Raw genomic sequence first — 14,258 nt, 5'->3', positions numbered from 1 at the left:
CGATACAATGTTTGTCTACCACCAACTGAAAACCTACTTGAAGGACAAATTGGGAAGCAGTCTGAGGTTACCAGAAGGAAGCAATTGTGAATATGTGATTACAGACACAATGATAATTAAAAAAATTTATAACAAACATGTACATCAAACTGCAAGAAAAGGAGAATGAGGAAACAAGCTGTAAACCTAAAAAAACATAAAGATAAAGAATGAAACATGGGGAAAAGCTATGGTCCGGAACTATGAGAAATACAATAAACACGAGGTTACGCATGATGCAATATAATTGGTTACACAGGCTATACATCACACCCCAAAAGTTAAATAAATGGGACCCAACAGTATCAGACAGATGTTTTTGCTGTAAGAAGGAAACAGGAACAACAATACATGCAATTTGGGCATGTGAGAAAGTGAAAGATTTTTGGGAAGATCTAAACCATGTATTAAATAAAATCACAAAAAGCAACATACCAAAAAAAACCCAGAGATCTTCTAAGTAATATAAGAAATAAAGAACTTGGACTCAATTGGATGGAGCACAAAAAAGATTTATTATAATAGCCCTAGATGTAGCAAAAAAATGTATTATGTCAACCTGGAAATTAGAAGATAACCTGAGAATACAGCAATGGTATATAGAAATGAATAAATGTATTCCATTGGAAAAAATAACATAATTTAAGAAATAACATCACAGTATTCGAACTAATACATGTAACACAATAGAGAAATCCTACCACGGAGCTCCACCCCCTAAAATGACAGAAGGAGAAGACAACGAAATGAACTGACTCAGTATGTAAAAGTACAAGACACAAATTGCTTGTTTATTTTTATTAAGTGACGACGTTGTTTAACGGGTTTAATGTATCATATAGATTGAACATTGAATGAATGGGAAGGGGAGGGTGAGGGAGGGAGGGGGAAAAAGGGGAGAAAATGACACTATTTTCAAGAGAAAAATGTCTATGTATTTTGGTCAGTATGGTTCATAGTGTGAAAATTTTTTTTTAAATTTTAGAAGTCTGATACCAGCAGGAGAGAAACTGTCCTTAAATCAAAGTCAGGTTACTTCTGCTTTTTAAAAAAAAAAATATTTTTCACACTATGAACCATATCAACCAAAAAATGTACAAATGTTTCTCATTAAATTTACACTGTGGCTTTTTTTTTACACTTTCCCTTCCCCTCTCCCAACCCGCTCCAATATCCGTAAATATTCAATATATACAATACAATAAAACCATAGAACAAGATTTTCACACAAAGGAAAATAAACAAGAAAAATGCATCATCTATTTATTACACACTCAATCTAGTCGTTTTGTCTTCTTATCTTTTTCATTCTTATTTTAGGGGATGGAGGTCATAGGCAAGCTCTCTCTGATAGTTCCATGTATGGTTCCCAAATTTGTTCAAACATGGTGACTTTATTTTTTTTTAAATTATATGTTATTTTTTTCCAATGGAATACATTTATTCATTTTCATTTCCTGCATTGATTTAACCATAAATTTGTCTACTTTATTCATTTTTACTTGTCTTTTGTCCATTTTATTCAACGTTGGGTCCAAATTAAGGTTAAAATCCCTTCCTATCAATATATTTCCTTGTGTGTCTGCAATCTTCAAAAAAAAATCCTGCATAAACTTTTGATCCTCCTTGTTAGGCGCATATATATTGAGCAAATTCCAAAATTCTGGGTATATCTGACACCTTATCATTATATACCTTCCTGCCAGATCTATTATTTCCTCCTCAATTTCAATTGGTACATTTTTGTTAACTAGTATGGCTATACCTCTAGCTTTTGAGTTATAGGATGCTGCCATTACATGTCCTACCCAGTCTCTTTAGTTTGTTATGTTCCACTTCAGTTAGATGCGTTTCCTGCACAAATGCTATATCTATTTTTTCCTTCTTCAATAAATTTGGTAGCCTCTTCCTTTTAATTTGTTTATGTATTCCATTAATGTTTATAGTCATATAGTTCAACATGGCCATCTTATATCTTGCATACACCTCTTTGCCTCCTCCAGCCCTCTTTTCCCCATTTTCATCTTAGTTTTCTCATTACATTTAATGTATGACAACACATTTAACACATAAAGTACCCCTGCAGTTCCCACTTCCACTAATACCTTAACCACAAAAGTTGCCTCCCTCTCTGAGTTGCCCCATATCCCTTCACAGGCAACCACAACTCCCCTTTTCATTTGGATTGCGATCTTGTTCGCAGCGTCAACTGATTTTGCAGTGACATTTATTTCCCCTCTACCCAGCCCTTTCCAGAAAACATTTTTTTAAACACATATAACAAAGGTCACCCTCTTTTTTTCCCCTTACTCCCTTCCTTCCCTTCTCTTTTCCCTCTTTAGTTCTTTACATATACATTGTTTTTACACCTTTATATATACTTTATCACTATTCTTCATTCTTGTTAGCTCTCTTCATCTCTTCTCCTGTCCTGCAAACATTCTGCGAGTTATTGCGCTTTCTCTGGATCTGAGAACAGTCTGTTTTGCTCACCGGGTATAAATATTTTAAGGACTGCTGGATGTCTTCATATGAATTTGTAACCTTTTTTCCATAAAGTTGATTTTGCTGTATTAAATTCTTTCCACCTCTTTAAGAGTTGAAAACTTATGTCTGTGTAAAAAAAAATTATTTGACCCTTGTATTCCAATTACCTTCGCTAACTTTATTCCTTGCCTGTTCCAGTATATTTTCTCTTGTCGTGTATCTCAAAAATTTTACTAAGAGTGATCTTGGTGTTTAATGTGTCTGTGGTTTTGGAGCTAAAGCTCTGTGTGCCCTTTCTATTTCCATTTCTTCCTGCATTTCTGTCATTCCCAGGACCTTCGGGATCCATCCTTTTATAAATTCCTTCATGTCTGTGCCTTCTTCACCCTCCTTCAGGCCCACTATTTTTATGCTGTTTCGCCTACTATAATTTTCCAATATATCAATTTTCTGAGATAACAACTCTTGTGTCTCTTTAATTTTTTGTCACTTCCAATTTTTCTCTTAAGTCATTTACTTCCATTTCTACAGCCATTTCCTGCTATTCCACATTCTCTACTCTTTTCCCTATTTCTGTCATTACCAGTTCTAACCTTTGCATTTTATCTTCTGTTCTTTTCATTTTCCTTTTAATTGCATTAAACTCTAATGACAACCATTCTTTTAATGCTCTCATTTGTTCTTCAAAAAAGACTATCAATATTCCGTTCATCAGTTTTATCTTTTATTTCTCTTTGTCCATCAGTTTTACCTTCCATTTGTGAAGATCTTGGTCTTCTTCCTCTTCTTCTGTGTCTGTATCTGTGTTTGTGTCTTCTTCTCTTCTTTGTGTCTGTGTTTCTTCTGTTTTTCATAATGAGCTGCTTGTATCTTTTTGTCGGGCCTCTTCTTGCTGGGCCTCTTCTTGCTGGTCCTCCCCTCCTGTGCTGCTTGTCTGTTGTTCCTTGCTCTCCAACCCTGGTGTCAGGCTGCTCCTCAGTCTGTGACAACCCGCTCCTCTGCTGAGCACCCCCCCCCCCTTCGCTTCCTCTTTCTTCTTTGATTGTTTGGCTCTGAGAACCATTTCTGTGACTCCACAGAGCAGGCACTGACCTCGAGGGTCAGGCGCTCCTCATCACCACAGCATCCTGTTCCTTTGTGCAGGTAAGGCCTTCTTCTTTCTTCTCCAGAGACTTTTTTATTTCTTTTTTTTCCATTTCTTATTTTTTCTTTCTTGGAAGAGGGGGCAATTCACTCATCTGGGTAATCAGAAAAGGCTTTGTTCGCAAACACTGAAGAGGCTTGAAAATGAATCTAAGGCCATTATCTTTCTAGGCAATTACCGTACAACATCCAATCCAGAAATTCTGGACATCACAGCAAGATCTGCATTTCCAACAATAGTCACTCTCATTATATAGTTCAAAACTATATAATTAGATTTTAATTCCCTGTATGGCAATGAAAGTAAAGATATTTGCAAGTACATAAAGTAGTATGTGCTTCCCATTTGTTTATTTATGGGATGTGGAGATTGCTGGCAAAGCCAACTTTGATTGTTCATCTCTATTTGCTCCTGCATGCTTGCATAGTGGTTAGCGCAACGCCTTTAAAGCGCTAGCGATCGGGACCAGACCTGGGTTTGAATCCTGTGCTGTCTTAAGGAGTTTGTATGTTCTCTCCATGTCTGCAAGGGTTTTCTCTGGGAGCTCCAGTTTCTACCACACACTGGGGTGTAGGTTAATGGGATGTAAATTGGATGGCACGGATTCGTAGAGCCGAATTGCCCTGTTACAGTGCTGTATATCTAAATTTAAATTTTAAAAAATTAAAACTAAAGTTTCAGTCAGATTGGTATCAGGTAATGCATATGCTTAATTAAGTATGGTACATTTCCTTCACTTGAAGAGCATTAGAGGTACATTGTGTGTGCTTAAAGGTTTACTTGATAAACCTTTTAAGTTTACTGGTTGCAGGAAATTCTTATACTGTGGACAAAATTTTACATGTATAAAGTTCACCAGGCTTTGGTTCTTGTTGGTTTGCAAAGAGAGATGTTGTGTTCCAAGATTTCCACAAGTGAGGCACCATCATTAGTCACCTCAATGTCTTGCTGATGAAATTTTCCCCATAATTTTTCTCCCAATGATAACCTCTTTATTTCAGTCTACCTCAGAGTTCCTTTCTTTTCTACTTATTCCAAGAGAAACAACAGACAAGTCTCTCTCTCTCCCTCCCTCCCTCCCTCCCCCCCCCCTCTCTCTCTTTGAGACTCTGACTGCCAGGAAGCATGACCTTCTTTCTCTCACTTGCAAAACCCATGACCTTCTCCAGCAAACAATAGTTTTCTTTTGGTTAAGAAAAAGAACCTCTCAATGACCTTTCAGTGAAGAGATATTAGGAGACAGCCTGTCTCTTGCTGTGGCTTTAAAGAAATAGTCCATTCATTTATTTCGATTAACAGCTACTTGTAAAATCTCCATAGCATTCTCCATAGTTTCTATAAAGTCACTGAATATGTTTTCTCATATCTACCTCAATCACACAAGCTCTTCACCTTCAATTGTTCAATTCCACAGAAGCTATATAGCATTCCTGTACACTTCTGTCAGCTTATGAGGCACATTTTAATGGACAAAAAAGAAATTGCTTGATAATTTCATTACTTGACCTTAAATTCCACAGAAGTCATGATGTAGTTCATGCTATTTCATCTGATTGATAGTCAAGTCTTACAGAGTTCTGTTTGTGTATTGGCCTATGTGTTGTGCGGTTTTGCTTTAGAGAGGCAAAATGACAGTTTGCCTTAGAGAGCCAAAGTGAAGGTGGACTGCTGAGAGAGTGGGCGACATGCTGAGCATGTGCAGAAAATTATCTAAAAATTTCTGTACTCGGACGATAGTACAGAATGTGCCGTGGAAGGAGGCCCAGAGCATGAGTCATGGTCTGGAGGACAGTTTAGAATGTTGGAATCTCAAAAAGGTATGAACGTTCTGAAAGCAGCCAGAAGGATCTAGACCAAGCCATTGTGCCTCTCTCTGAAAGCAACACAAGAAGACAATTTTGAATTTTGTGATCTCTCTCTCTCTCTCTCTCTCTCTCTCTTTCTCAAAAATCTATTGGCTTCAGTTTACCAAACAAACTGAATTTTGTTTATGATCTTTGCTTCAGTTGAGGTCAAAGTTTAGTGAGTCTTGTTCGTTTTGTGTTTGTTTTGCGTCTAAGTTAGACTTTAATTACATATGATATATTTAGGCTGGGGAATTTATTAGTTTTACACTGTTATAGAAATTTGCATAGTAACCAGTGGGCATTGTTATAAAAGGGCGGAGTTTGAATTAAAGTTTGAAAGTGAATTTTTTGTTAATAAAGTAATTGTTCATCTTTACCCCTGTGTGATATGCCTTCTTTCTGGTTGCTGGTTGCTGGTTTGATCTTGTAACAAAAGATCTCCAACAGCTATTCCATCTCAAAAAACTATTCCAATAACTAACCTCTACATGCCTTATTGTATTTTTTACAGGCTCGAGCTGGCATTGTGAGCACAGTGGAAGTTTTGAAAGTCATGGAGGCTTTTGTGAATGAGCCAAATTATACGGTATGGAGTGACGTAAGCAGCAATCTGGGGATACTCTCTGCTTTATTATCCCATACAGACTTCTATGAAGAAATGCAGGAATTTATTATTGACTTGTTCTCACATATTGGGTTGAAGCTTGGCTGGGATCCTAAACATGGCGAGGGTATGATTTAATGTTATAAAATTAATCTCCTCTTGAATTACCAGTTATCATTTTAGTGTTATATCCTGTTTGATCATGTCATTATATTATTTTACAATCTTAAATCCATTTTAACTTTCAGATCATTGAGTTAGATTACCTAATATAAAATGTCGTGCTTGTTCAGGCTTAAGGGAGAAACAGAGGAAAAGCGATCTTTCGTGACTTTTTTTAAATCTTGCTTCCTGGTATGTTAGATTTAAGTGTAAATGGTCAAAGTGCACAATCCTTCTGGCTAATAGTTGAGGAGTTAGGAAAGTAGAAATATTACTATGCAGATATTGATCACATAATATAGGAAAATTACATTTTTTTGGTGCTTTGGAGAGTCTACAAGTCATAGATGGTTGCTGTACTAATGAAAGGTTATTATAATTCTTGAATGTTTTAACTGCTAATGGCACAGAATCTAATTAAGGAGTGGAAGGACAAGGACAAAGGGAACTGGAGAAGAATATGCAGGGAAAGTTCTTGTCATAATCGAACTGAACCTATGGTTCTTCTGCCACCGTAAGAAAGGCTTTGTCGAATTTTCTAGCAAAAAATTATATTCAGTAAGAAGTAAAATCCTTTAAGGTCATTCAAATTTCCTTTTTGTCCATTAAAATGTGCCTCATAAGCTGACAGAAGTGTACAGGAATGCTATATAGCTTCTGTGGAATTGAACAATTGAAGGTGAAGAGCTTGTGTGATTGAAGTAGATATGAGAAAACATATTCAGTGACTTTACAGAAACTATGGAGAATGCTATGGAGATTTTACAAGTAGCTGTTAATCGAAATAAATGAATGGACTATTTCTTTAAAGCCACAGCAAGAGACAGGCTGTCTCCTAATATCTCTTCACTGAAAGGTCATTGAGAGGTTCTTTTTCTTAACCAAAAGAAAACTATTGTTTGCTGGAGAAGGTCATGGGTTTTGCAAGTGAGAGAAAGAAGGTCATGCTTCCTGGCAGTCAGAGTCTCAAAGAGAGAGAGTGGGGGGGGGAGGGAGGGAGAGAGAGAGACCTGTCTGTTGTTTCTCTTGGAATAAGTGGAAAAGAAAGGAACTCTGAGGTAGACTGAAATAAAGAGGTTATCATTGGGAGAAAAATTATGGGGAAAATTTCATCAGCAAGACATTGAGGTGACTAATGATGGTGCCTCACTTGTGGAAATCTTGGAACACAACATCTCTCTTTGCAAACCAACAAGAACCAAAGCCTGGTGAACTTTATACATGTAAAATTCTGTCCACAGTATAAGAATTTCCTGCAACCAGTAAACTTAGAAGGTTTATCAAGTAAACCTTTAAGCACACACAATGTACGCAGGGGGGAAAATATACACTTCAGAGCAACGAGGGATAACCAACAAAACTAACAGAGTTATAGTAACAGACACATTCAATGCACATGCTCTATGTGATCGTACATGCCCCCATCCCTTGGTCAGTATGGGCACGGCTCTTGCTACTTAGCCTTGGGACTCACCCCAATCCAGTATGAAAGGTGATACTCATAATCCATGAGAAGTCCAAAGAGACAGAACAAAGGTACACATGGTCCTTTTATGGTTCTGGGGACAAAGCTGAGGGGTCAATCATACGGCTAGTATGGGCCCCGTTGATGGCTGTGTCCAATGGCTCAAGGCCAAATGCAGGGGCTCAGCAGGGGTGAACCGAGGTAATTCACCTAGGCCCATGTGAGTTTCTGACCTTGATTGGCAGGTAGTGTGTCCTCTGAATAGAAGCGCAGCAGCACCACCCAGTGGTGAATGCTGCCTCTCCATTACAATCCACCCTTTCAGAAGACACACCGCTCGCCACCAGTGTGTAATAGGCAGTAGAGCTAACGGGGCAATGCCATGGAGCATATAATTTGACAGTTGCAACATAACATTATAATAGCATCAATGATAATATTAGATGCTATTCCCTAGTGTATGACAGTTGCCCAGATACCCCCAATGGAGCCAAATGGCCACCAATATCCCCATGAGATGGTGATGATGGAGGAACTGGTCCATGGATTTTTTAATTTTGGCTACTGAGTCCAAAATGTGGTCACCCAAGTGGTTGATGTTTGAAGATTCGTTGGGAATGTAGATGCAACACTCCTGTCTGATGACTGCACAGGTACTGCCATTTGCTGCCAGTAGGTAGTCAAGGGCCATTCAATTTTGCAGTGCCAGCGTATGTACCGTCTTTAGCTCAACAGCTGTTTAGGTCAGGGCATCCTGCGTATGGTGAAGGGAGACTGCCGTTTCGTTAGCCAATGTCTCCAGGAGGGCAGTAATCCAGGGCACTTTGTTGGAGAGTGGTGTGGTGCTGTATCTGGGGAATGCAATCAATCAGAACCATTCATCCATAATGGTCCTCTTGTTGTGGTGGTCATAGGCAATGCGAAGGAAAGTGTTGGTTGATGTAACATTTTTGATGGTCGTCAGCAACAGCAGGGATAGCAGTAAGGCTTGAATGTTTCAGTGGGAAGAAGAAGAAAAAGGGGAGGGGGGAATGAGGAGTCATTGTCTGCTTTTTAGGTGGTTGGTGTGGAGACAGGAGAGGTTGGTATGGCCTGGGACTGTGACCCACTGGGTATTTTGGGGTAGACCTCGTGGTCTCTGTGGGTTTGGGGGGGGTTTCTGGTTTCGGAGGTGGGGAGGGGGAGAGATGGCGTGACATGGGGGTGTCTCCTAGGCTGGTGGGACAGAAGTTTAGGTTGTTCACAGCCTGTTGGAGGACTGTCAGCCACCCCCTCAATGTGTGAGAATGCTCTCTTTGAGCAAACTGTTCATTCTTTCCACTAAACCAGATGCCTGTGGGTGATGGGTATGTGAAACAGTCACGAGATCCCTGCCTCAGCAGCCCACTCTTGGACTTTGGGTCTTGTGAAATGTGAACCCTGATCGGATTGCACTTCCCACGGAATTCCATACATGGAGGACAGGTTTTGCAAAAGTTTAATGGTGTTATTCTGGTCTGCTTTCTTGCAGGGTACTGCCACCAGTACACCAAAATATGTGTCCATTATTTTCGGGATGTACTGTTTTTTATTTTGTCAGGGAGTGGTCCGATATAGTCAATCTGTCATATACGACCTGCTCCCATGCCGAAGCGAATGTGGCCTAGTGGTCCTGTTAGCCACCCCCTTGGCTTTACACACTTGCAGATGGTGCAGTCAAGCACAGCAGTTTTGCTCTGATCTAAGGTGAGGGCGACCCCAAACTGTTTTGCCCATTACCATGTGTTGTCTGCCCCTAGGGGGCTGCTTTTTATGAGGTGTGCCCAAGCGGCCAGTGTGCCGGGAAACTTGGTCCACAGCCGCATTATGTGCTGCCTCCTCTGTGGTGTTGTGGGTATGTGCATCTACGTGGTGTACCATGACCTCCCTTGGATAGCTTGGTCCCAAATTAATTGCCAGCGATGCTGTCCCCAGAAGGGTCGTTTGTGGATCTCTCACCCCATTTAGTGCCATCGGACCATCCACACCGCCATGCCATTGGCATCTGCTCATGGGTCAGTGTAAATGTGATGGCTCCAGAGGTATTCTGCAGTGTAAGTGTGACTGCTGCCAGCTCAGCAAGCTGACTGGAGCCCCTCTCTCCCCCGTTGGTAATAACTTTCACCGTGGTAGGGTGGAGTGCTGCTTTCCAATGGCTGGAGCTGTCCGTGAACCAGGCATGGGTCCGGGTCCATTGTTGGGAGTCAAGGGAATCGAAGGAGTGGCCCCAACTTATGGGGGAGGCAGGATTTCGGCCAGCTTTGGAGCAGGCTCTTGGGTTTGAGGGAAGGACATGATCTGCTCGTGGAAGTGGCTCAACCCTTCTGGACCAGGCTAGGCGCGGTCTGCGATGTACCATTTCCATTTTACTATGGATAATCGCTGAGCCCAGCATTCAGGAAGGGACTTTGTCCAGAAACCCAGCAGGACTGCAACTTGGAACTTCTGCCAGAGGCTCCATTCGGTGGTGTTCTCCTTGGCCGATACCTGCAATTCAAAAGGAACACCTGCCTGCCTGGGAGCGAGAGGCAGTGCTTGTTCCACAGCTTCTTTTGTTGTATCAAAAACAGCATGCTGTTCGGGACCCCGCTGAAAAGTGTTTTTTTTTTGTGTGAGACTCTATAGAGTGGTCTCAGAATCATGGTGAGGTAGGGTATATGTTGGTGCCAGTAGCCCAAGAGACCCACAAAACACTGTGTACTGGTCTTATCATTGGGGACAGCAAAATTTAAAATCTTATTATTGGTTGATTCAGGTATCTGTCTGTGTCCAGAATGCCACTGAATCCCCAGGAAATGAACTGCATGGAAGGGTCCCTGAATCTTGTGCATATTGAATGCCCAGAAGTCCCTCAGGAAAACCATTAACATTTGTAAAGCCTCAGAGACAGTGGTCCCTGATGGCCCCTGTATAGTGAACAATTTATCTCTGGGGGGGAGGGTGACTGCAAATCTCAGGCGATTCTTCTTTCTTTGGCTTGGCTTCGCGGACGAAGATTTATGGAGGGGGTAAAAGTCCACGTCAGCTGCAGGCTCGATTGTGGCTGACAAGACCGATGCGGGACAGGCAGACACGGTTGCAGCGGTTGCAGGGGAAAATTGGTTGGTTGGGGTTGGGTGACAAATAGTGTGACTGTGCAGATACCCCTGAGGGAGTCTAGAAAATGTGTATTGCTGAGTGAGTCCTGGTAGGGGGATGGAAAAGAATGCATTTGCCAAGTCGAACACTGCAAACCAGGGTTCGCCTGGTCAGGAAGCTATAGGCTCTTTCAGGTGGCCAATTGTCCCGCTTGTAAAGCCACATATTTTGACAATATGCGGCTGTTGGGAGGCCATGTGAATGTGCAGGAGGCGATTGCAAGGCGAACTTTGTAACTCTCCTCCAAGAGGAGGGATCATTGCCACAGCACAGTGTCTTCTCTAGCCATCTGAATGCAGCTGCCTAAAAGCGGCTAGATTCAGGATACAGTCAGCTTACAAGCACTTGACAGTTCCTCTCCCAGCTGCCCCTTCCCTGGCACAAGACGGGGCAAGGACAGCTGACTGGGCTGTTGGTGTGGGGACTGCAGTGCTAGAGCGGTTGGCGGGAGAGAACGGGGGCTGGAGCAGATGGCGGGGTAGAACGGGGCTGGAGTGACCAGCGGGGGAGAAGGGGGCTGAAACAGCCAGTGGGAGAGGAGGGCTGGAGTGACCGGCGGGAGAGAAGGGGACTGGAGAAACATGCAGTGGAGAAGGGGGTTGGGTGACTAGCGGGGGAGAACGGGGGCTGGAGTGGCCTGTGGGAGAGAAGGTGGCTGGAGCAGCTGGTGGGAGAGAAGAAGGGTGGAGTGGCCAGTGGGGGAAAAGGGGGCTGGAGCGGCTGGCAGGGGAGAAGGGGGCTGGAGCAACTGCAGTGGAGAAGGGGGCTGGGAAGGTTGGCGGGGGAGAAGAGGGGCTGGAGCGGCCGGCAGGGGGAGAAGTGGGTTGGAGCAGCTGGATGGGGAAAACAGGGGCTGGAGCATCCGGCGGGGGAGAAGGAGGCTGGAGCACCCAGCGGGAGAGAAAGAGGTTGGAGCAGCCAGTGGGAGAGAAGGGGGCTGGAGCAGCTGGCTGGGGTAAAGGAGGCTAAGGTGGCCAGTGGGGAGAAGGGGGCTGGCCGAAACAATGCCGGTACCCTACTCGAGCACCGTACTCACCTGCCAGCCACTCCAGCCTCCTTCTGCCCCGCCAGGGGGCAGATTGATCAGTTGATAGCCCAGCTGACAGCCAGCCATCCTACCTTGACAGCTCAAGGGACAGGAGCTGGAATGCACTCAGATGCTTTTAGCTCTGGCATTTGAACGGCAAATCAAAGGGCCGCTTTCTCTTCTTCACCCATAATCAGACAATCCACCTTATGTCTTCCACCAGGGTGACAATATCTGGAACAACAGTGGCCAGCGGTGGGGGGGGGGAACGGGCGACCTTGTTTAACTGTTTGTAATCCACTCATCCTCCAGGTGCCATCTTTTTCCAGACCTGCAAGACAGGGCTGTTGAAGGGAGAGACTGCCAGTCTGATTACTTCCTCCCGCAGGAGAGACTGTACAACCCCAAACCTGAAGTGACCCCAAACGTGGTGTGGAGGGACCATCCTCGTAATAGATTGATACCTAAAATGCACGGGATGGTGTGATGAGGACCATGGCATGCTGGATGTAGGCAGAAGGGAACCTCCAAGCCCCTCTATCTGCATGGGGTTCCCCCTCCACCCCGCAGGGTTGCCAGGGATGATGGTGTGCTGTGCGCCCGTGTCAACGAGCACCAGCCAGCGTTGCACTTTGCTCTTTTCCCAATGTGCAGCTATTGGGATTTGTGACCTCGGGTCCCCCAGGTGGGAAATGGCAGCGGAATGCACGCGCCGGGGACCCTGGCCTCCATCCTATGGGAAAGGATTGAAGATCTGCCATGCACTGTTAACAAGCTGCTCACACAGGATGAGGGCAGTAATTTGCAGCAGCTGCTGCTGGATCTCAGCCTTAAGCGCTGGGGAGATGGGGTTGGGTGGGGCAGTCGGGACAACAGGGGGCTGATTGGGTGGCATGGGGGGGAAGAGGGCGCTCCTGGCATCCTGCTTGCCAGCAGGGCGGCCATCTGCCTTCCCGTGTCTGTGCTCCCCCCTTACACAGCTCCTTCCAGCATGGAATACAGGGCAGGAGTGGGGATGCCATCAATGCTGGTAGGATCCACTCCTGTGTTCAGCAGGTTGAAGTAGAGCTGCCTGTGGGACAGCGGGGGACTTAGGTTCTGGGTGGTAGTCTCCACAATCCGGATTAGTATAGGTGCCTCCCTTGGCATGTACTCCAGCCCCTCCAGAACGGTGATGGTGTCCCGTACTGTTCTCCCCGTGGCAGTCACCATGAGCAGCAGAAAGATCACCCTGAGGTCAGGGGCAGCAATAGTTACAAGGTGTCCCGCGAGTGCGCCGGTCATCCTCATGTTGTCAATGAACCCCTGGTCGGTGGCACCCCCCATAGATCCCGTTGATGAGTGCCCATTCCCTGATGGTGCCCTCTCCTACCGTGGTCCACTGGGGTCTTCCTTGGAGGTTCCATTCCAGTCGAATGGGGTACCGGGTCTGTATAGCTGCTATTATATGCTCCCACAGGGACGATCCACTGCAGATCCCCTCGCAGTGGTGTTAATGGTTTGGGATATTCCCCAGGGCACTGGCCTCCTGATGGGAGAGGGCAATATTCGTGCACCCCTCATCCCACAGCCTGAGGAACCAACCAAGAAGGTGCTCATTTGGCCGCTGATGGTATCAGTCCATCAGCTGGGTGAGCTCCTTGGGGGAGTAGTCCCATGTCTCAATGCTGTCTGAGAGTTCCCTGGCCTGAGTTCCCGCTGCACCCTCATCTGGCACCCCTTGCCCACAGAGGACCTGGGACTGCGTGGAGACAGGTCGGGTTTGTGAGGGATCGGCAGTTGGGGAGGGGGAGGTGCAGGACAGTTGTGTCGGGACCATGGTTCTCTGGAGTCCTGTCCTCCTCACTCTCCATTCAGATGTCCCCATCCCCAAGCCAAGTATCCGGCTGTTCACCTCGCCAGATCAAGGCTCTAACTTTAATCGGGTCAAGTCACCAGCCCAACCGATGGGCGGCCTGAGCCTGCTGGAGCTGCATCAGTTGGCAGGCGACCTCTGTGCCTCTCTCTCAGTCGCTTGCTCTGCCTCCTGGAGTCCACTGCAGGTCCATTCCAGGACTCCAGTCTCCCTGTCCTTTTGCTCAGAGAGGGACTGAACGTCCACCAGCTGCCAGGTGATCCATACCTAGTATCTCAGCAGTGACACCAGCAGCCAGTAAGCTCCCCTCTGACTACTCCTTGCCTTGGGAAATCCCGACTCCTTAAAGAGGGCTAGCACTTGGTGGGTCATACCCTCGCCACGAGGGTCAAGCTGATTGGACCAATCCGCAGGCTTACCAAAGTCAGCCAGCTTGCTGGCCAGACTTCCAAATCCCTGTCATCGGCCCAAC

The 14,258-nt window shown here is 44.8% G+C and overlaps 1 protein-coding gene across 4 annotated transcripts in view; it reads left to right on the top strand.

Moving 5' to 3' along the window:
- The window catches only part of LOC138750151 (puromycin-sensitive aminopeptidase-like), a 273,946-nt gene that overhangs the window by 189,754 nt on the left and 69,934 nt on the right, over positions 1-14,258 (top strand). For all 4 annotated transcript variants that reach the window (XM_069912291.1, XM_069912287.1, XM_069912288.1 and 1 more), the window contains one exon: positions 6,029-6,248. In XM_069912291.1, the coding sequence (XP_069768392.1) occupies positions 6,029-6,248 (220 nt within the window). The remainder of the gene's footprint in view (positions 1-6,028; positions 6,249-14,258) is intronic.

This window comes from Narcine bancroftii (genome assembly GCF_036971445.1).
Source record: "Narcine bancroftii isolate sNarBan1 chromosome 12 unlocalized genomic scaffold, sNarBan1.hap1 SUPER_12_unloc_2, whole genome shotgun sequence".
In the NCBI taxonomy this organism is placed as follows: Eukaryota; Metazoa; Chordata; class Chondrichthyes; order Torpediniformes; family Narcinidae; genus Narcine; species Narcine bancroftii.
The sequence above is the reverse complement of the archived record's forward strand: the minus strand, read 5'-3'. Positions and strand labels throughout refer to the sequence as shown.